The sequence below is a fragment of the Anolis carolinensis genome, chromosome 3, assembly GCF_035594765.1.
Source record: "Anolis carolinensis isolate JA03-04 chromosome 3, rAnoCar3.1.pri, whole genome shotgun sequence".
In the NCBI taxonomy this organism is placed as follows: domain Eukaryota; kingdom Metazoa; phylum Chordata; class Lepidosauria; order Squamata; family Dactyloidae; genus Anolis; species Anolis carolinensis.
In genome coordinates, this window is record NC_085843.1 from 48553944 (window position 1) to 48577760 (window position 23817).

A 23817-nucleotide genomic window follows, 5' to 3' on the forward strand; every position below is an offset into this window, starting at 1 on the left:
GAAGCAGATAAAGAAAGGTTTTTAACCATAAGGACTAAGAGACATTGACATTTTAACCAAATGCTTCTTTAAAAGCCAAGCTTTTAGACAGCTTCTAGAGCAGCACATATAGAAAAGGCTGATGGATTTCAGCTGGCCAAGATTAGATTTTACAGAAAGCAATGCACAATGTTCATTGAAGAGCTTTGGTCATAGCCAACCCAGATCAGATTGGTGCTTAGACAGAAAGTGGCTTTACCTTTCCTTTCACCAGCTGCTCCATATTGGATGACAGGTCATCTACTTCCAGCTTCAGTTCGCTTTTCTCCTTCTCCAGCTTTTGTTTGACCCTTTGCAGGTTGTCTACTTGTTCTCCCAACTCTGCCATGCTGTCTGCATGCTTCTTCCTTAGCGTGGCAGCTGTTGCCTCATACTGCAAGGTGGCCTCCTCAAGATCCCGGCGCAGTTTCAGAAACTCTGCCTCCCGCTTCTTGTTCATCTCCAGCTGGGCTGAAGTGGCACCACCAGCCTCTTCAAGTCGTTCACTGAGCTCTTCTAACTCTCGGGCCATATCTGATCTCTGCTTTTCCACTTTTGCTCGGGCAGCTCTTTCAGCTTCCAACTCCTCTTCAAGTTCTTCTATGCGGGCCTGTCAGGGAGAGGAAAAACCATAGATAAGCAACAGTGCCCACACTTAACCAAGTTAGAAGTCATAGTTTTTGTCTATTGTTAGGCTAATAGGTGTTCTTCTAACAGTCGTGTAAGGGCTAGAGTGAAGGTGAGAAATGTGAAGACCTCCAATTGTTGCCAGACTGCAGTTCCCACATTCCTCATCACTGACTTTAATAGTTGGCTTCTAGGAGTTACAGCCCACTAACTTCTTAAAGGTCACAGTTTGCCTACTCTTGGCTCAATTTAAACAATAATAACTTTATTCTTATATCCTGCCACCATGTAACCAAATGGTAATAAGTTGCAGAATGGCTTGCACAAGTGGAATCAAATGATTGGATTCGTCCTTTGCCTCAGGGATGCAGTTTGACACCACCAAGAATCCATAGTATCACCATGGATCAATGCTATGGATTCTTGTGATTTGGAGTTTAGTGAGGCATCATAACTCTTTGGCAGAGAAGGCTGAATACCTCATAAAACTACTAGGATTAAATAGCATTGGACCATGGCATTTAAAGTAATATCAGACTGCACTACTTCTACAGTGTAGATGCATCCTAGGTTGAAATAGGTTTCTGCAAGTGGTGAAAAGTTTGTGCTAGGAAAATGAGATCTGTATAATTAACCTTAGTGACCCCTTTCACCTGTCAAAAGTTGAGCTGCCCTCCATGCACTTGGGTCAGAACATTAAATCATTACCAGAGCTAGAAATTACATCTAAATGTAATGAGACCTAATTACCTAATCAAACGTCTTCCCAAGACATCAGAATGAAGTGTTACAAGATGTCTCTGGAATAAACTCTACTGAATATAGTTACATAGGTTGTTATGAATGTTTTTAAAATAACCCTATTTGCAAATAAGATATAGCAGAAGTTGAACATGCTGTTCTGTTTTCTGCCACCTTACAATGAAGGGGAAGGGGATATGAGTGGGTAAAGACAATCCTGGACCTTTTCTATATTTCACCTCTGGACTGGAACTGCCAACACTGATTAGTCACACATTGTGCCCCCAGAATAGCAGAATTATTAATGGCACATCTCACACCCTCCAGAGGGAAACAGAGAGTAAGTCTGGCAGGTGCAAAACCAAGGGGGTCATATAGTCTCCATGGATCAGCAGCCAAGGGGACTGCTTTATCCCACAAAGAATTCTTACTTCTGTACTTGAGTGCCATGTTACACATCATTGCAGCTCACAGTCTCTCTTTACAAATTCACAAGTCCTTAGATGCCACCAAGGACATTACAGTCAAATACACATGCTTCTTTCCCCCATCAAGGATCTGCTGGGTACAAGCCATTTTTGTTTTCTTTCTCTTCTGGTTATTTCTCTCCTTTGCAAATATGACTCATTGTGTTTTATGAACATCAGTCAAGCTTCAGATGGAATTTTGTTCTGTTGCCGTTGCATCTATCTCAAATCTGGCAAGATAAGCCCTATCGTTCAGAGTGCTGAACCATATTGTTCAATAGCTGCAACCTTTCTTCGTTGGGGCAATATGTTGATTCATGCAATGCATAACTGAGGTATGAAATTTGCTGCCATGGTCAATGACTTGGATGAATTAAAAGGGAACTAGACAAATTCATGGAAACTCGGGACTTTATCACCATCAGCTGCATGGTCAGGAGTGGCGGGGTTGTAATATAACAGCATCTGGATGTCCAATACTTTGAATTACTTCTCTAGTTTATGCCAAAGTTGTACTCTCCACATGTGACAGACAATGGATGCCATAATCCAGGAAACAGCTGCGCATAGATCATCAATTACCTGGAGCTCTTTTATCTTCTTCTGGAGCTGCATAACTATGGCCTGTTCATCTTCAATCTTCGAGTTCATCTGATTGATTTCAAATTCTTTCCTGTTAATGTACGAGATGCTTACTTGAAAAAGGATACACAGGGGCAATCTGTTAACATAATTTGATTGCTTTCAAGACAGGAATACAATCTCAGAAGCAACTTCTATTGCAACTCATTAAGGAGCCTTAGGAAACACATAGGTGCTACATAAAGCCAAAATGATCTTGCTATCTATGCAACACAGATATCTAGTACCTTTAAGTTCACCAGAGGAACTAGTTGTGTTAAGCTCTTTATATTGCATAATCACCTGTAAAATTCTACAATGCGGAAACCACTCCAGGTGGTAAAAAAAACTGTGCATTGAAGAATTGAGCATCTAATCCAGTGGTTCTCAAACTGTGGGCCCCAAGATGTTTTAGACTTCAACTCTCAGAAATCCTAACAACTGGTAAACTGGTTGGGGTTTCTAGGAGTTGTAGGCCAAACACCTGGGGACCCACAGGTTGAAAACCACTGGTCTAATCTAACTTGCTGCTCTGTAATACATAAGTATTACATTCTCTGGGAGACACAAGCCTCTTTCTCTTTTCCTTCTTTCTGACTTGTGTGCCTTCAAATCACTGTTGATTTATGGTGACCCTAAGGCGAACCTATCATTGGGGTTTTCTTGGCAAGATTAGTTCAGAGGGTGTATGCCTTTGCTGTCTTCTAGGGCTAAGAGTGTACTTGCCCGAGGTCACCCAGTGGTTTTCCATGGCTGACTGGGGATTTGAAGCCTGGCTCCAGAGTCGTCAACATGCAAACTACTAGTTCTCACATATTAATAAGTATTCCCTTCTCATATTGTAAAGTAAAGCATCAGAAAGCTACAAATATTTATGGTATAAAACCAGATATTATATTTACAAGACAGTGTTGATGAACTGGAGCTGTGGTAGCGCAATGGGTTAAACCCTTGTGCCGACTGGACTGCTGACCTGAAAGCTGGATTGCTGACCTGAAGATTGCCAATTCAAATCTGTGAGATGGTGTGAGCTCCCGTCTGTCAGCTCTAGCTTGTGGGGGCATGAGGGAAGCCTCCCAGCAGGATGGTAACACATCTGGACGTCCCCTGGGCAACGTCTGTGTAGACGGCCAATTATCTCACACCAGAAGTGAGTTGCAGTATGTTCTCAAGTCGCTTCCAACACAATAAAAAAACTGCCCAGTAGATGTTGTCTAATCATATCTTTTGTAATCCTGTATCACTGGAGGACAGTGATACAACAAGAACTGGAGGACCGAAGGTTTCCCACTTATTTTTAAAGGCTTAAATAATCTTACTTCTTTAGCTTTTCCTCCAGTTGCAGCTTATCATTCTCCAAATCCATGACACTTTCTTGAGTTAGCTTCAAATCCCCTTCCAGTTTCCTTTTGGCTCGTTCCAAATCCATCCTCACTTTCTTTTCTTGCTCAAGAGAGCCCTCAAGCTACAAAATGCAAAGGGGAAAATTAGCTCTTCTATATTTGAAGTACTTACTGGATCAGAGACTTTGATGACACCTTAAGGTTTAAGATGCCTTAAGTAAACTAAAACAGTTTTGGGCATTGCAATTCAGGAAAAATACTGATAAGATGAAACACATCCAGAAGAAGGTGACCAAAATGATTAAAAGCCTGGAAGCAAAGCCCTATGAGGAGCACTTTAGAGAGTTAGTTATGTTTAATCTAAAGAAGAGGAAGTTAAGAGATGACATGTTAGCCATGTTTAAATATTTGAAAGGATGTCATATCGAAGATAAAACATGCTTGTTTTCTGCTCCTGCAGAGACTAAGACATGGAGCAATGAACTTAAATTGTTGAAGAAGTGTTTCCACCTGAAAATAGATATGGAGCAATATATTCAAGCTGCAGGAAAAGATATTCCACCTGAACATTAGGAAGAAATTCCTGACAGTAAGAGTTGTTAGACAGGAGAATTTATTGCTTCAAGGATGGTAGTGTCTCCTTCTTTGGAGATTTTACAACAGAGACTGGATGTCGTGATTGTGCTTTCCTGCACGGCAGGGGATTGGACTGGATGACCCTTGTGGTCTCTTCCAACCCTATAATTCTATGATTCTAGAATGGACCATATCTTCCTTTATAAGACCCCTAGAACTTGACTAAAATCTAGTGAGGCCATTCTCTCTGTCTCACCATCCTTTCAGGCTTGTTCAGTAAGAACAAAAAAAGAACATTTTCTTTGGTAGCTCAGTTAAGATTTTGGCTAAGCTCCTAATGGTGGAAATGTAGTGTGAATGTTCAACATGTGGAACTATACTGCATCTCCCCTTGTGTCCCCAAATCACATTTTAGATGCAGAAACTTCCTTCCATTGCCATTTAGTGATCAGTTGAGACCAGGCGCATTGGAGAGGCATCTACCTATGTCCTTATAACCAGATGCAGAACAATGACGTCATCAGCCAAAATCTTCAGATTACCACTAAAGGCATCAGCAAATGATCTCCCTGTTCAGCAACTGGCAATAGGGAAATTGCTACCCGCTCTCCAACAGTCACCAAATGGACATGGGGAAGTGACAGCACACAATTCTGATCATTACACAAAGTTGACAAAAAAGTCCAACTTCCACAATGACCAGAAAGGTGATTTACACTGTGTTGTCAAAGGCATTCATGGCCAGGATCACAGGGTTGTTGTTTTCCGGGCTGTATGGCCATGTTCCAGAAGTATTCTCTCCTGATGTTTCGCCCATATCTATGACAAGCAGCCTCAGAGGTTGTGAGGTACAACCTCTGAAGATGCCTGCCATAGATGTGGGCGAAACGTCAGGAGGGAATACTTCTGGAACATGGCCATACAGCCTGAAAAGCATACAACAACCCTGTGATTTATTGTATTGAAATTAAGACTTACACAATCACAAGTCTGTAATGGGAAGCTATTTTTTTACACATGGTAAAGGTAAAGGTTTCCCCTTGACATTAAGTCTAGTCGTGTCCGACTCTGGGGGGTAGTGCTCATCTCCATTTATAAGCCACCCCCCTCCCGCAGATTCAAACCATTGACCTTCCGGTCAGCAGGTTCTACAGCTTAGCGGTTTAACCTGCTGCACCACTACGGCCCCTTTCATGTGATAAATAGTTGAATTAACCCAATTAAGAAAGATTATGTTTTAAAATGCCACCTTTTATTGCTCTTTATAGTCTGCTGTGAATGTTTCCAAATGTAGGTTGGTGGAAAGGGACACCTATAGACCACTAGTGATTTCCTGACTGTTTAATAGAACACACTGAATGTGCCTTATTAATTAATTTAATTTAGCCAATATTTAGCAATAGACTTAATGAAGCCACCCAATTGTCCAGAAAACCAGAAAACTCCCAACTTGAACTATTCTTCCCAGGCATGTAGCCGGGGCGGGGGGACTTGATGGGCTTCAGCCCTCCCCCCTCCGAAATTCTCAGGGTGGTCTGTGAGAAGGCCTTACTGGTATTATTTAAACTGTTATGTTTATTCATATTATGATCTGATCACCATGCTCAATATATCCCAAATGCATGGGGGTATTGGGATAACAATACAAAAGGTTTGCTAGGGTAGATCCTCTCTCACTCAGACTCAGCCCCCCCCCCCTCCCCGAATCAAAATCCTGGCTACGGGCCTGATTCTTCCCTAACAAGGCTTTCTCCAGGTGCACTGGATTTTGATTCCTGCTATCCAGGGGATATTACTTTGAGGATGCAAACTTACATCATCTACTTGCTGTTCCAGTTTCACTTTAGCTTTGCTCAGAGTGTTGACTTTGTCTTCTTCTGCTTGCAGGTCATCTAAGGCCTGCTGGTGAGCTTCCTGCAAAGACTTCTTTTCTTTTGTAAGCTTGCTGATAGTCTCATCAAGTGCTGCCATTTCCTCTGTCAGATTTTTAACCTGTGAAAAAAGAAAAACAAAGAATGGAGGGCTTTGTAAAGGTCATTTTAAATCAGAGTTTTTTTCATCATTGGCTTAAAATGATTGCCTGCCCTGCAATTGTACTAAACCAAGCTCTATGCATCAGCATGAGGCCGGCTCACACAAAGGCATTCCCAATCACAGAAGAAATGCTGGACCTTTTGGCAATGGGCTTCCTTGAAATTACATGAAGACGGGAAGCAAAGGAAATCAGCTAGGATACTGGAACATGGGAGACCAAATCTGGTTTTCTGCTTTTTGTTACTGAGCTATGTGTTGTCAAAGGCTTTCATGGCCAGGATCACAGGGTTGTTGTATGTCTTTTGGGCTGTGTGGCAATGTTCCAGATGTATTCTCTCCTGACGTTTCACCCACATCTATGGCAGGCATACTCAGAGGCTGTGAGGCATGGTCACACAGCCCGAAAGACATACAACAACCCTGTTACTGAGCTGTTACAAACAATGATCTGGCCAATTAAAATAATTCCAAAAACATCTGGCACAACTTGTAAATCTAATAGGCTCTCTATAGGGGTCTTTGGGGAACTGAAAAAAATCCAGCATTTTTGCATCAGAGTGCTTCAAAATGCCATCCAGGCATTTGCCTCCCTGAGTCATTTTAGGGGGGGGGCAGTTTTCAACAATACGATATTAATATGAAGGCACTTCCTGTTCACATCCTAAAACGTAGAAAAATGATTCAAAGTTCCCACCGCCACCAGTTGGACCTGGCTTGGTCGTGGTTGGCCAAGCCTGGATGACGTCAATGAGGTCTCCCTGCAGAGGTGGGAGTCCAGCACGCCATAGCCAATGGGAATGTGCCGCCTGCTTCCAATGCAAATTTGCCTCTGTTCATTGATGAAAGAGGGGCTGACAGGTCTCTGAACACATGCTCCTAAAAGGTTTGAGGGGAATTTTGCCCTGTGGGACTCTAGGGATAGGCAAAATAGCTTGGAAAGGCCACTGGCAGTGGTCATACTTTGCTCATTTTTGGTTACAAGGTTAGCTGAAGTGAAGCACAAGTGGAAACTAAAGAAGCATTTTCTGTAAACTTTCTTGAGTTCCATAATGGAATAAAAATGGGACATAACTACATCAGGATAGAACATTATGATGTCAAAGACTTCTATCTAGAAATCTTATTGATTTATTGTTGTATGTGTATATTAAAGCATAGGCAAGGAGGTATAAGGAGCAAATGGAACGTTGGAGTGAATGCTACCGTGTTTCCCCGAAAATAAGTGTCTTATATTAATTTTAGCTCCCAAAGATGCTCTAGGTCTTATTTTCAGGGGATGTCTTATTTTTCCATGAAGAAGAATTTACATTTATTGTTGAACCAAAAATGGAACATTTATTATATACTGTACAGTAGTTGTCATCACAAACCAGCGTAACCTGACAAACTGAGAATCCTATCAAGAATTTCTTGTTACTACCATTATTTCCATGTACAACACTCTATGGTACGTACATTTACCAATCCTGCATGCTCTGGTGTTTTGTTTGGTGGGCATAATTCCAAATAAAAACTTTGCTAGGTCTTACTTTTGGGGGAGGCCTTATATCTAGCAATTCAGCAAAACCTCTACTAGGTCTTATTTTCTGGGGATGTCTTATTTTAGGGGAAACAGGGTAGTTGGTGAAATTATTTAGCAAATTAGCATAAGGTGGGTGAATGACGGTGAGTGACAGTGGGGCATTCAGTTAGACAAGGGTTTGAATTAGACAAGGAATAGAATCAAAACAAAAAAAAGAGTTTTGGGTTGAATGGTTTGGTATGGGTGGTCCCAATTAGTTTGGTAGAAGTATAAGAGGGTGTGTGGTGTCTTATGTGTATTGAGTAATTAATCTGCTGTGTTATGTTTAACTTCTTAAATTAAGATTTCCTTTTGTTTTATACACTTTTGGTCTTCAGAAACACTATCTGAGAGCAAGGTTTCTGAGGTGACAACATTGAAAACAAAGCGGTGGTGTCTATTTAGAATGGAAGTTGGAGAAATCCTTATAGATATATTGAGGGCATTTGGTATCGTGCAAATGGGGCAACAGGAAATCTTTACATAGTGGCAGAAGTGAAGATCAGGGAAAGCCCTTCCTCTTAGAACCATATTGACCATTGTGGAAGTGATTTGGTCGGTTTGGACACACTGAAGGGATTCCCTGTACCACCAGCACAATTGGTGGTACTGGTGGGATTGCACAAGTGGAAAATCCCACTGTTGGTGGAATAAGTCTTGGAAAGCTTCCATATGATCTTCTAGATCAATGGTTCTCAAGCTGTGGGTCCCCAGGTATTTTGGCCTACAACTCCCAGAAATCCCAGACAGTTTACCAGCTGTTAGGATTTCTGGGAGTTGAAGGCCAATATATCCGTGGACCCACAGGTTGAGAACCACTGTTCTGATGTTGATGAACTGTAACTCGCATAAGCCTTCACTTTTAGCAATGTTGGAAGAGAAGTCCAACATAGGGTCATGTAGTTATACAGCTTCCTGACAGCCATTTCTCCCCACCAGACATCCTTCTCATGAGGGGTGAAGATACAATTTTATACTCCTCAAATGTGAGGACACAGAACCCAGTTACAAGTTTCTTCTGAAAAGTTATTTTTTTCATATTAGCTACCAACATAAAACTATGCTAGGAGTGTTTTAGTTTAAAAAAAAAATCAAGTATTAAGACTACCTTATTTTCAGTAGCATGTTTTTCTTTCTCGACTTTTGCCAGTGTTATTTCAAGGTCATCAATGTCTTTCTTCAGCTCAGAGCATTCATCTTCCAGCTTTCTCTTTTTGGATGTCAGCTCGGAGTTCATCTCCTCTTCGTCTTCCACCCGTTCAGTCAGTTCTTTGACTTTGGCCTCCAGCTGGATCTTGGATTTAATCAGCAAGTCACATCTTTCCTCTGCATCTGCCAGTGTATCTTGCTCCTGTGGAGATTTACAAGCTGCATTAGTGGCCAGCAGAAAAAACAAATAGATTCTCCTCCACAATTTTCTCTATTATCCAGAAAGCCTGCACACACCCAAACATCTGTATACCAAATTATAAGATTGGACTTAGCCATAAAGTCCAATATTGTGTGCAATGCAAAGGATCCAGAGCTAAAGCCACAGTGGGAAAGGTCTTTTTAAAAGTGGTAGCTTTGTTACAAAAGTCCTGAAGATAATTTATTATCATTCTCAAAATTTAACAAGGTTACTTTATTTGTAACATTATGCTTAGACTTTTTACTCCTTTTTGGGGAGGAAGGACAAGGATTGATAAGAGAATGACATAAAACATAGAAAAGTTTATTATTATGCTAACCTGTTTATTATACTAACTCTGAGATGTGATGATGTGTCCTCATGGTAAAATAAAAATAAAATTTACTATTAAATGGTAAATGTGCTACCTAAAATTTGATACTTCCAAACTTTGGAAAACAGCATACAGATTGATGCCTATTTTGTAGCTCAAAAAGAGCCTGCTAGCTTTCTAAGTGATCGATTCAATTGATACATTTCTCTTGAGGTCAGGACATTTCTTCTAACATTCAACCCAGAGTAATGTCTAGCAATGTAAACCTATCAAATGCAATCTTGGCCTCTGGGGCAAAGCACATGTCATCTATCATTCTTCTCTACTAATTTGGGAATATTAATTTTGAGTTCCATTACAATCTGATGGATAGTTCATTGGATTGACTGCTGATTCCCATCCTGGAAAAGGTGTCTCACAAAGTCTACTAATAATGGGGTTGCTTGGTGGTGATCAACAATAAAATATAGCTTAAAAACAGATATCAAAGTCTGACACCAAACAGAGCCTGTACAACTAAATTAAATTAATTAAAATAGACACAGGACATTGACAGATCCAACATATGATTAAAAAAAACTCCCTAAAGGATTTCAAAAATTTGTCCAAGCAAACCTTCTCAGACATGGAGTTAAACCATATATTTCCACCATGGAATGTCTCTATCTCTGGGTGCATTGATGATGTAGAATTAATGCAGTCTGACACCAAATTAACTGCTATGTCAGTGTTATGGAATCCTGGAATTTATAGTTTGGAGAGGCAGCAGAACTCTTTGACAAAAAAGGCTAAAGACCTTCTAAAACTGCAGTTTCCATGATTCAATAGCATTGACCCATGGCAGTTAGAGTGGTGTCAACCGTCATTAATTCTATAGTGTAAATGCAACCTAGAAGTATTGATAATGGCCAAATGCCATACATGTCTTTTCAGAGCAAAGTCTGATTGAATTCTATGGGGTATACTAGCAAGTGGACACAGGACTGTAGACTAAATGATATTAGCATTGCAGGCATACTACTGTAACTATGCCACAATTCCTCATGTTCCATCTCATAAGGGACGTAGCAGAACGAGTGAGTTAATAATTATAAACCACTTGACATGTTAAAACTGCTGCATGTAACGATAACAAACAACCGGTCACATTGTGACATGACAGATAGGAGTTCTCAAACATAAAAATGTACTTTCTGTCATCTTTAAGAATCATTTTCTTGCTAGTTCAGTGGCACACTTGCAAATTGTACGTAAAATGCCACTTCTCCAAGTTTTCCTTGTTCCAACGATTTGCCATGGCAACCGACTCAACAGATTGGAATATGGATTAAAAACATTATTTATATCCAGGCCTTTTAGGATTTGTAGCTCATTTATTTACATGTTAAGTAATGTAAACGAATGCACAGTGAAACTAAGGCTGCAATTCTTAGTTGAACCAATAATGGAGCCTGGTTATTGTCATATTCTTTTAGGATATTTGTTTACAGATAAAGCCCACAGAAGTCTAAATTTAATCCTAAATAAAGTAGCTATGAACTATCAGATGAATATGAATGTGCCTAATGTTGGTCCTTTACTGTAAGAAAGAAATTCTGAGGATATTTAATTGAGAGATACTTTAATACTTTGAAAGAATAAGCAGCATTTATTTCTTCCAAATTTTGAAGACTTAAAGATTTACGAAGTTGCTTGTCAATTTCTACAGCAATTCATGTAATCATGGTTCTCCTTTGTAGCTTTATCTATCTTATTACTCGTGTCCATGTTTTGTAAGAATGAGTAACTCTTCAGATGTGCCGCCAGAATCACAGTAGATCGTGGTGATTCTGGCGATACATATCCAGGGATGTGGGAACCTGCCACCCCATGCTCCGCACTGTCCCGGCCTCACCCCAACCTTATCACATGGGTGGAAGCGTCTAGCTGGTTTGCCCCGTTGAGGGCAAAACAACTACAGGAAGCCTACTGTGTTGCCTATGGCGGTTTTTTCGGTGGCAACTCCAGTGATGGGAGCCGGTGGGCTCCATGGCTAAGCTGTTGTGGAACTGGAGTTTCTGCCAAAATTTTCCCCATGTGAAGAAGTCCAAAAGTCTCACCATGTCTAATTTCCCTCAACTTGGAAGCAAAGGTGAACATTTGGTGGAGAATAACAATGGGGTAGCAAATATTTTATTGTCTTTATATAATTGAGATTGCTTTTATTAATTTTACTAGCCAAGGATATTCCAAAGTCTCACCCCCAAACCCTTCCTGTATGCACAGTTGGCCATGTTGGGTCTGTGTGACAAGTTTGGTCCAGATCCATTGTTGGATGGGCTCAGTGCTCTCTGGAGAAGGGCAAACTACAACTCCCAAATTCAAGGTCAGTCATCCACATACCTCTGCAGTATGCTCAGGTTGTCATGGGGCTTCTCTGCCAAGTTTGGTCCCAGTCCATTGTTGGTGGGGATCACAGTTTCTCTGAATGCAGGTGAACTATAACTCCCATAAATTAAGGTCATTTGCCCCCAAACATCTCCAGTATATTCTGTTGATCACAGGGAGTCTGTCTGCCAAGTTTAGACCAGGTCCATCATTTGGTGGGTTCACACTGCTGTGTCTTGATACAGGGTGAACTACAACTTCTATCTTGTTAAGTCGGTCCTCAAACCCCCTCAAGGATGATCAGTTGCTGATCAATTCCTCTCTGTTTACAGTGCAGCATAAGAAAGGGTAGGAAAGGGTTAAGGGAGAAGTAGTGGGCAGGATCATGCAAATTCCACACCAATTGAGAGAGATGTAACCTGCAATGTCAGTAGAGGGAGGGCCATGAGTATCTCCTGTGTAGTGGGGACTATAGCCTGTTCGTGGAAGTGGGACTCTCTCTGTGTACATGGACACATACACACATACACATTTTGACTTTTATTATGTGTTTAAATATGTCAGTTCTATCTATTGCGTTCTGATTTGATATATTGTTGAATTGTATCATATATGTTATGGCATTATTGTGTGTTATTCTGTAAGCCGCCCGAGTCCCTATGGGAGATGGAGGTGGGGTTTAAATAAAAGGTTGTTGTTGTTGTTGTTGTTGTTGTTATTTTAAAGAAAGGGAAAATGTTGATGTATTATTCAAGGTGGGTTCCGGAGCAGCTTGGGTTATTCTTTTTCACTTTTTCATACATCTGATAGCATTAAGAGAACTTTTGCATAATTTCAAAAATATAAATATTTTATACTTTACACTTTGTGGACAAAAATGTCTGATAATTTTAAAGAACAGATATCTATTTTCAGGTAGATCTGTCAGACTGGGCACCAGGTCTATCAAGATAGGATAACCTTCCCTATGAGAGATCTAAACATGATTTACTTCTCTGTTATTTGCTAATGTGTCTCTGGAATATGTCTTACCATTTGCAAGTCATACTCTCTATTATTTCCCCGGTTCCCTTTATCCTATGCCCCACATCCTACTGATGAACTGAACAGTTTCTACAATGAGCTTCACAGTCCCAGTCCTGCATTCCCTTATAAAAGCCAGCAGAATAGGAAACTAGCAATTGTGTGGGACTATTTTCCCACACAGTAAAGATAGATATGACAATACTGGACTACTTTGCAAGCCTAACATAACCCACAGTCCCGTCTCCTGAATCACAAGAATAATAATGATGGATTGTATGTGTACAAATTACATGATTTAGTTTTGAAACTTGAAAACCTTGTGTTCACTCAGTTGGGTGAGTAGACAAACAACTAACAACACCTATACTAACATCTTGAATTTTTAGGGTTTTTTAATGCGACTGCAATCACTGAACTACCTGGGAAGACTAAACAGTCATTGTAGAATGAACCACAATTTTTTTTCTCTAGAGGTTTTTTTCTGACTGTTTTGAGATAAAGCAGCTAAAACATTGAAATCCAGCACTTGGGCTGCATCTGCATCGCCAAATAATGCACCGTAGAGTCACATTAGTCTGTGTGAGTCCACACAATGCACACAGCTTGATGTGATTTAATCTGAGGTAAGCTGCTTAATGCGGCTGCATCCCTGGTTTTAAAAAAGCCACAGGGAAAGGTCTGAATTATGTTTTAGGATATGGATCTTCCTCTGTTTTGGAGCAGTGGGGACAACCATCCCAGATCCAGATGTAAGATCCAGGATGGCTGTACCCACACCCATGGCATGCTCCCAGGACTCAGGACTCGGGTATCTCTTACTCAGGTAAGAGATAGTTTTTCTCCTTGTTTTGGAAAGAATTGTGGCGCTTTGGGGTTGAAATTCCGCCTCATTCCCAGTCATGTTGGAACTACTTTAAGCAAAGCTAGGCTATAGGACTGGTGTCTTGCCTCCAAGGTGGCTCAGGAGACCCCTGTCTGACCACAATGTGGTTTGGAACCAGCTTTTTAATGCCAATTCAAGCTGTATTACGTGCCTGTATAGAAGAGCCCTTGGGCTCTAAATGGGAATACATCTCCATTAGACATTGGGCAACCTCAGTAAAGATGGATAAGCATACATCTGAATTATGCATTAAAATGAATAATTTGAAGATCTGAAAAGTGAGGATATGCTTCCCAACAATAATGACCTTGTCACATGGCTGTTGGCAGCCGGCAGCAGTCCTCTTAAGGGCAAGAGATGGGGCTTTCGTCTCACTTTGTCTTGCCAGTCAGCAAGGCAATCAAAGGAAGCGAGGAGTGTGCATGGAGTGTGCAGCTTCTCCTTATGGAGCTGGCAACATGGGAGGCTTCCCATGTTACCAGATCCATGCCAGCTCCATGGAGGGAAGCTGTGCACACTACGCCTGCTCCTCACTTTCCTCCATGAGAGTTCCCTGCCCAGACAAGGGCCCCATGCCTCTCCCTTAAGAGAACCACTGCTGTGGGCCGTGTGATGAGGTCCTATATCAACACATTTTAAGCATTTTCATTTGGAATGCCATGAATGATCTTGGCCAGTTTTGTTCCCACCCTCAGACTCCAAAGGCATAAGATTATGTTCAATCCACACAGCCCTTTTTCCCAAGATCTAATCCCAGATTATCTGCTTTAAACTGGAATATATGAGTCTCCACTGCCAGATAACCTGGGATAAACAGATAATCCGGGATCATATTCTGGGAGAAAGGGGCAGTGAGGAAGGGCTCTAGATGAGAATTCTATATACCACTGGATGGTAAATCTCAGGATATAATAGCAGTTAAACTGGAATCACAGTCCTATAAATGTGCGGTGAATAAGGGCCTCAGGAGTGATAAACTGCAAATGCCATTTTCATACACATTCCTCTATCAGTCTGCAGCACTGTGTCAAAACAAAACCAGAGGTGACATGACATCATTTTCATTTTTGGATTATTTCTGCCCAATTTCCCTACTTCTTTTTTTAATTGAGGGGCTTGGCAACTGCTGTGAACACTTAGTTTCAGCAATTTGGGACAGTTGGGGGCAACAGAAAGGCCTAGGGTCACGTTTGTTGCTCACTCTTGTTCAAAATTGGTATCTTTTATTTGATTGTGTGAACTGATGCAGACTTGACACAAGAAATTACATTAATATTCTGCCTAAGGTATCAGGCCTCTGGTGTCTAATTTATACCAAGTCAATGATGTCTATTACTGCAGTCCGGGGATAAATATGGTTGTGGTAACCGCTCAGCCATGAAACCACCATCCAGCCACCAGAGCGGTTCAGGGACTTGCAGTTGAGCCTCCATCCATCTCCTGAATGGTGTGGACTGTGGCCTCTGGCAATGCTGATCCGGAGTACCCCACCCCAAATCAGCATAGACATTTCTGCCCTGTAAAGATGCACCCTTAGTCTATGAAAACTTATGCTACTGACATCATTCTTTCGGTTAGTCTCTAAAGTGCTACACAATTTCTTTGAATACTGATATTCTACAGCTATGTCTTTAAATTCTAAAAACCAGAAAGATGGTACAATTGAATCTACAAAAGCTACCTGCTTTATTGTGGAATAATGTGTATGAACTAGATCGTACTTTGTAAGGTGCATTAACAGAAGAGTCACATTTTTTCTTTCTTTAAACAGTGAATACAATACATTTAATTGCATGGTTCTTGCTATGAATCATAAAGTGATATGAATAGAGAAATAGAGATGAAGACTTTGCTAGAGCAATTATGAGTATGCTGCTCAGTATCGAGTAAAAATAGAATCTGCAGGCACCAGCGCTGTTTACAAGAACTGGTTTTGAATGAGAACAGATTGTCAAAGATTTTTACCATAGGCTAAAGGGGGAGAATGGAGGATATAGGGTGGATATTTCCAGAAAGACCTGGGACCAAACCAAAGGGTTCTTGTTTGGTATGCTTTATTTGCTTGTTGGCCCAAGGGCAGATAGAACAGCACTCACCCTTCATGTTACTGACAACATCAACATACTGGGATAAAGGAGGAGCGGGAAAATACATTCTCCTTCATAGAGCCATCCCGATCGTCAAACAGCAGATGATGTACAAATAGGGTGATGTACAAATAGCCTCACATCAATACCAGGCAAAATTCTGGAAAAGATCATTAAGGAAGTGGTCTGCGAACACTTAGAAACAAATGCGGTCATTGCTAATAGTCAACACGGATTTACCAAAAACAAGTCATGCCAGACTAATCTGATCTCTTTTTTCGATAGAGTTACGAGTTGGGTCGATACAGGGAATGCTGTGGATGTAGCGTACCTGGATTTCAGTAAGGCCTTCGACAAAGTCCCCCACGACCTTCTGGCAAACAAACTAGTAAAATGTGGGCTAGACAAAACTACGGTTAGGTGGATCTGTAATTGGCTAAGCGAACGAACCCAAAGGGTGCTCACCAATGTGTCGTCTTTATCATGGAAAGAAGTGACAAGTGGAGTGCCGCAGGGCTCCGTCCTGGGCCCGGTTCTGTTCAACATCTTTATTAACGACTTAGACGAAGGGTTAGAAGGCACGATCATCAAGTTTGCAGACGACACAAAACTGGGAGGGATAGCTAACACTCCAGAAGACAGGAGCAGAATTCAAAACGATCTTGACAGGCTAGAGAGATGGGCCAAAACTAACAAAATGAAGTTCAACAGGGACAAATGCAAGATACTTCACTTCGGCAGAAAAAATGGAAATCAAAGATACAGAATGGGGGACGCCTGGCTTGACAGCAGTGTGTGCGAAAAAGACCTTGGAGTCCTCGTGGACAACAAGTTAAACATGAGCCAACAATGTGATGCGGCAGCTAAAAAAGCCAACGGGATTCTGGCCTGCATCAATAGGGGAATAGCGTCTAGATCCAGGGAAGTTGTGCTCCCCCTCTATTCTGCCTTGGTCAGACCACACCTGGAATACTGTGTCCAATTCTGGGCACCACAGTTGAAGGGAGATGTTGACAAGCTGGAAAGCGTCCAGAGGAGGGCGACTAAAATGATTAAGGGTCTGGAGAAGAAGCCCTATGAGGAGCGGCTTAAAGAGCTGGGCATGTTTAGCCTGCAGAAGAGAAGGCTGAGAGGAGACATGATAGCCATGTACAAATACGTGAAGGGAAGTCATAGGGAGGAGGGAGCAAGCTTGTTTTCTGCTGCCCTGCAGACTAGGACACGGAACAATGGCTTCAAACTACAGGAAAGGAGATTCCACTTGAACATCAGGAAGAACTTCCTCACTGTGAGAGCTGTTCGACAGTGGAACTCTCTCCCCGGGGCCATGGTGGAGGCTCCTTCCTTGGAGGCTTTTAAGCAGAGGCTGGATGGCCATCTGTCGGGGGTGCTTTGAATGCGATTTCCTGCTTCTTAGCAGGGGGTTGGACTAGATGGCCCATGTGGTCTCTTCCAACTCTACTATTCTATGATTCTATGATTCTAGGGTTACATAGAGTGAGCACCACTGTTCATCCCATACACAATATTACTAGCATTGTGAATCATTTTTTTAAATTCTTAACCTTTGCCCCCAAAACTGGAAAAGTAAAACAGACTGGGGTTGGTTGAACAGACCATTATAAGCAGTCTGTCTGTTTTCATAGCCATAGAAATACAAATGGGTATGGTGATGAAATCAGTTTAAATTATGGTCATTGGGGTACAGAGACGGGAAGGAAGATGTTGCCTAAAGGTAGGATGAGTAGATAATCATATGAATAGTGGAGGGAGTAATTGAAATATAGTGTGATGCTGGCTGGAAAGAAGATATGGTCAACTGGCCTGGATTCCTCATGAAATTAAGGTGCTAATTAATGCTATAATGCAGTGGTTTCAATCATCCTAATGTGGTGACCCTTTAATGCACTTCCTCATGTTGTGATAACCCCCAACCATAAAATTATTTTCATTGCTATTTCATTTTGCTACTGTTATGAATTGTAATGTAAATATCTGATATGCAGGATGTATTTTCATTCATTGGACCAAATTTGGCACAAATACCCGGTACACCCGAATTTGAATACTGGTAGTGTTGGGGAGAGGTATTGATTTTGTCATTGGGAGTTGTAGTTGCTGTGATTTATAGTTCACCTACAATCAAAGAGCATTCTGAACTCCACCAACGATGAAATTTAACCAAACTTGGAACACAGAACTCCCATGACCAACAAAAAATACTGTAAGGGTTTGGTGGACATTGACGTTGAGTTTTGGAGCTGAGTCCGTTGGGCTCAAACAATGATGGCCCAAATTTGCCCAAATTTGAACACTGGTGGAATTCGGGGACAATAGACCTTGGCATTTGCGAGTTGTAACTGTTGGGATTTATAGTTCATCTACAATCAAAGGGCCCCTTGAACCCCACCAATGATAGAACTGGGCAAACTTCCCACACAGAACCCTGATGACCAACAGAAAATACTGGAGGGATCTGGGAGGAATTGACGATGATTTAGGGGAGATGCTCCCTCCGAGAGCATTGTGAATTAATATGTGTTTTCTGATGATGCTACTATAATTTATGTAATATTCCAGGGGAAATAATTGTCTCTGTTTAACTCACTGTTACTGGCCTGATGTTCGTAGATATGTTCCGGTTCTACTGTTTCATTTCTGGTTTGTGTCAAAGGAAATTACGCTACTGTAATCTTCATGTACCACAGCCAAGATTGGGTCCAAACATCAATAAAAATATTTAGTCTACTCACTGCTTGCAACTGAAGGAGCAGATCATTTTTCTCTTGAACGAGGGAAACTTGTTTTTCTTCAAGCTCCTTCCTCCTGGCTTCTGATTTCTCCAAGGCCTCTTTCAGTTTCAGGAACTCTTCCTTCATATTCGCCATCTCTTTTTCAGTTTCTGCAGATTTCAGCAGGGGCTTGATTTTAAAAAACAACTTCATCCATGGCCAGTTTTTCACAACCATAAAAGCTCGGATATTCCATTGGATCACAAGCAGCGCATCTCTAATTTGAAAAAGAAGCATCAAATTATTTGCAGTGTGTCTAAGTGTGATCTTCGATAATGGTCAATTTTTATTCTTAGCATTTTCACCTTCCCACACGATAAGGATTTTTTAAGTGCATCGTTGTGATTTATTCTTTTACTAAATCTTACCACATTTCCAAAGTTATAGTATTTACTTTATTTACCACATAGAGCACACATCCTCTTCTTTTATACATTTTACAGATGTTGATGATGATGATGATGATAATATACTTTTTAATATTTATATTCCTTTCTATCTCCCCGAGGGGACTCGTGTGGATTACAGAACACATACAGCAAACATTCAATGTCATTATACAGTTAACAATGACAGACAATATACAGAGGTTTTTTCCCATCTTTTTCCATTTCCACCACTCTGGCCACGGGGGGTGGTGGAAAGTGTTGTCGCTCCATCTTCCATGCCGAGGAGCTTTGTTGTCCTTAGATGACCTCCTGATCAATGTCCTTAAGGATGCCTTTATTACCTCCCCACTAAAAAGTGGTACCTATTTATCTACTTGCATTTCTGCTTTCGATCTGCTAGGTGGGAAGGGAGCTGGGGCTGACAGTGAGTGCTCACCCTGACCCGGGCTCGAATTGCCAACTGTTCAATTGGGAGGATTTTTGCAAGCTAGCAGTTTAGTTTATTTCTTTCATGGCATCCAAAGCATATTTTAAAATAACAATGGCCATTTCTGTTGGTTTGTGTACTATTGCATTCTGTTTGATCATATCTTGTGAGCTGCCTTGAATATTCCTTGAGGTCAGAAAGTCATGAGGTACACAGTAATATCTATCTGTACTAGTTATACGTATATTGCTTGTTGTTTCTCAGCATGGCTTTTCTAAAAAAATACTTTTTAATCCTTTGTAAGAATGGGCAAAGCTTGCTTACACATTTACCCAATTGTCCTCTAGCAGTCACCCCAAAAGAACTTATATTGCACACAGTGCTTTGAAAAGTTTCTTTTTGGACTTTCAGGAAACCTCACTAGCACAACCAATGGCTGAGAATGTAGGATTTGTAGACAAAATATTACATTTCCAAAATCTGGATGCACCTGTTAAGCAAAATGAGCAACAAAAAGCATTTTCTATGCCCTGCCAGGATCTCCAAAGTGACTGTCAGATGTCTTTAGCCAAGGAATCACTAGTCTTGTCATGATATCATCATCCTTCCCACATCAATTAGACATGTTTTCTGTTGGAACATTAAATTAAGAAATGTTTCATTTGAGTGTGTCATGACATGAGAAGACTGTACCTTCTTTCGACAATCTTCTGGAATTCAATACGCATCAGTTTTCCCCGTGCTCTTGCTTGAATAAGTGTTAAGATCTTGGCTAATCTCTCATCTCGCAGTTCTTCCAGATGACCCAAGAGGCCAGCCTTAAAGAAAACCTGAAAAGGTATGATCCGTTTAGAACCGCTGAAGAATAAAGTCAACAAACCTGTGTTGGTTTAATATGGCGATTCAACACTAACAGGGTGAAAGTTGACATTAACATCCACTAGAAAAGACCCTCTGGAATGAAATAGTCAGAAATAACACATTCCATGGAGCCAGTCTATTTGACTTGAAAGTAACATTTCATTTAGTATCTGGTCTGATTCGTCAAGGTTGCTGCTCATGCAAGAAGACTTCAGGAGCAACAATAGAAAAATAATAGTATTGGTATAAGATCTTGTACTGAATAATGACCAAATGACTCTACAGTGTCCTTTTTATGGAGACACCCATTAAAATGGCTTGAATACATGGTTTTACATCTCCCCCATGTTACAAGAATACCCTACTTTGCCTACAGGATTTTTTTAAAGAAAGGACAAAGTTTTTAAAATCCAACATTTTAAAGCTTGTGATATATGTCACTGTCTTTCTCACCTTTTTTAAATTCATAAAGATGGCTGTTACTTCTACACTCTTTCATTATCCATCACTTTCTTTGAAATGTTAGCTATTAGAAATAATTAGTGCCACTTTAAAGCGTTGCAGGTACTATCAGACCTGTAAATTACATATCTCCAAATGGCAGGCTACTGATCTCATGTCAGATCTACTTCCTACTCTAATTTTAATTTTGTCTAATATCCAGCATGAAGGTTTGCTTTTATTCTAACTATTTAATCTGCAGGATTGTAAAGCTATTTGTTTCACATGGGTTTCCTAGCCATTGTTAAAGCTCATTTCAAAGACCATATCTGGCTGAGGTGCATAAAAGCAAACTTCTTATCTTGTAATAGAAAGAATAGTTGTAAATATTTGAATCTTGATGAAACTCCACAAAAGACTGATACCTTTATTAACCAATCAAAATGGGAAAAAATACATCAAAAAAAAAACTTTCAAAGTTTTATGGCTTCTTTGGGCCCTTTCACACAGCCATATAACCCAGACTATCAAGGCAGAAAATCCCAAAATATCTTCTTTGAATTGGGTTGTCTGAGTTCACACTGCCATATATGCCAGTTCAAAGCAGAAAATGTGGGATTTTATTCAGCTGTGTGGAAGGGGCCCTTATCAGACAAAGATATTAAAAGTAATATAGCTGAAGAAAACTAAGGATATTAGCATCACAAGCCTATATTTTGGCTCAGATGTTATTTCTGTTGTCAGTTTAGATGGTCTAATGCAGTGGTTCTCAGCCTGGGGTCCCCAGATGTTTTTGGCCTACAACTCCCAGAAATCCCAGCCAGTTTACCAGTTGGAATTTCTGGGTGTTGAAGGTCAAAACATCTGGGGGCCCACAGGTTAAAAACCAACAGATCTCAATACAGGCAGTGGCCAATCTCCTTCTTGGCCATGTGAGGACCAAGGAGAAATGGCTATAAAAGAAAGGTAATACAATTCCAACTCTATTAGCAACAGAAAAGTAACTTCCCTGGAGATCCAGGATACCCCTGTCCAGTGTGAAACTAACTGCCCATTCTTAGGCAAAGAATACTCAAATTCTCAAGATTTTCCTACACTGTTACACCTGGATAAACATTTAGGTGCTGCGTAAGTCAAACTTGCCAACTATCATCCAAACAAAATAACTGTGTCTTTGTTGGAGGTAAAAGCCTCACATAATTAAGCCTTCCTCCATTGCTCCTTTTTGTTAAAGTTTCCCCTGTTGTGGCAAAATTGGGTGACTTCAAGTCTAGGAAACATATTCAGGGGTAGCTATTAATATACCTAAGCAGGAAAATGCAACAAAATAAAAAATCCATGACTTTAACAAGACGGAGCAATGAATCGGGATGTGATTCTTTGGGATTTTTACTTCCAGGAAAAGGTAAAAATGAGGAAAACTCTTTCATTTGGACTATGGAGCCCCTGGTGACACAATGGGTTAAACCCTTGTGCTGGCAGGACTGCTGACTGAAAGGTCGGCGGTTCGAATCCAGGGAGCGGGGTGATCTCCCATCTGTCAGCTCCAGCTTCCCATGCAGGGACATGAGAAAAGTCTCTCACAGGATGGTAAAACATCTGGGCATCCCTTTGGCAAGGTCCTTGCAGATAGCTAATTCTCTCACACCAGAAGCGACTTGCAGTTTCTCAAGTCACTCCTGACACACAAAAAACATTTGGACTATTAGTAAGAAAAAGCCAGCATGGTGTAGTTCAGTGGTTCTCAACCTGTGGCCCCCAGATGTTTTTGGCCTTCAGCTCCCAGAAATCCTAACAGTTGGTAAACTGGCTGGGATTGCTGAGAGTTGTAGGCCAAAAACATCTGGGGACTCCAGGTTAAGAACCACTGGTGTAATGGTTTGAGTGTTGGACTACAACTCTGAAGTCCATGGTTTGAATCCTTGCTCAGCAATAAAAACCCAGTCTAAGGCAAAGTCACTCAAGAAAATCTTGCCAAAAAAAACCCATCATAGGGTCACCATCAACTGGAAACAACTTTAAAGCACACAGCAGTGACAACTGGTAGGTTTGCCTACATAGCATTACCTATATTGTAACTCCAAATGGACCCTCAGCTGCACATGGCTGTTACCAGTCTTTCCAGAGCTTGGAAAGGATTTTTAAAAATGACCTTTTAGAATTCCCCAACCTACATGAAGATTGGCTGGGAGAGCCTGAAAACTAACTTTGCCAAGGACTGGGCTCTTCAGTTACCCTTTTGAGAAAGACAGCATTGCTCCCTCAGTTATGGAAGCAGCTCACCAGAACAATCTCATGATTCAGAAATATAAGGAAACATTCTTCCCTAATTTGCCTGGGTCTCAGATCAGCAACTGCTTCTGTAATATACGTCCAGATGGCTTTGTTTTGTTTGTGTTTGCAGATCAGTATGTCTGCATTTGCCGTACCTTAAAAGAGCTCAGTTTACATTCTTTCACTTGGCATTAGTATCCTTGCTGCTTGTCAACAGTCAGAATGTTTTCACATGTAAGTCTCTATCTTTAACCTATGTTGATAGTTTAAGTAGGGCAAGTGTTGTAATATTTATACTCCCCAATGTCTGTTAGAAGCAGAAACATTAATGACCCAACCATTTGCTAAAGGGTTGTGCTTGAATGAGAGGTTGAGCTGAGTTTTTTATTTAATTTTTGGAGCAGCACTGCCACTCCTTTCTCCAGCACTGTACTCTGGGCTAATATATTTCTTAAATTCCCCGCCTTTCTAATTGGTTTCACAGCTTTGGAAAGTTACATTTTTTAGATTAGAACTTCCATCATGGGTAGTTCTAAATAACTAATTCTTACTAGCCTG

General features: G+C 40.9%; 1 protein-coding gene across 2 annotated transcripts in view; it reads right to left on the minus strand.

Annotated features, from left to right (window-relative positions):
- myh15 (myosin heavy chain 15) overlaps nt 1-23817 on the minus strand; it is a 149645-nt gene that overhangs the window by 50733 nt on the left and 75095 nt on the right. For both annotated transcript variants that reach the window (XM_062974863.1, XM_062974864.1), the window contains 7 exons: nt 20377-20513; nt 18829-19084; nt 9097-9339; nt 6209-6385; nt 3794-3939; nt 2436-2526; nt 239-628 (listed from right to left, as the gene is read on the minus strand). In XM_062974863.1, the coding sequence (XP_062830933.1) occupies nt 239-628; nt 2436-2526; nt 3794-3939; nt 6209-6385; nt 9097-9339; nt 18829-19084; nt 20377-20513 (1440 nt within the window). The remainder of the gene's footprint in view (nt 1-238; nt 629-2435; nt 2527-3793; nt 3940-6208; nt 6386-9096; nt 9340-18828; nt 19085-20376; nt 20514-23817) is intronic.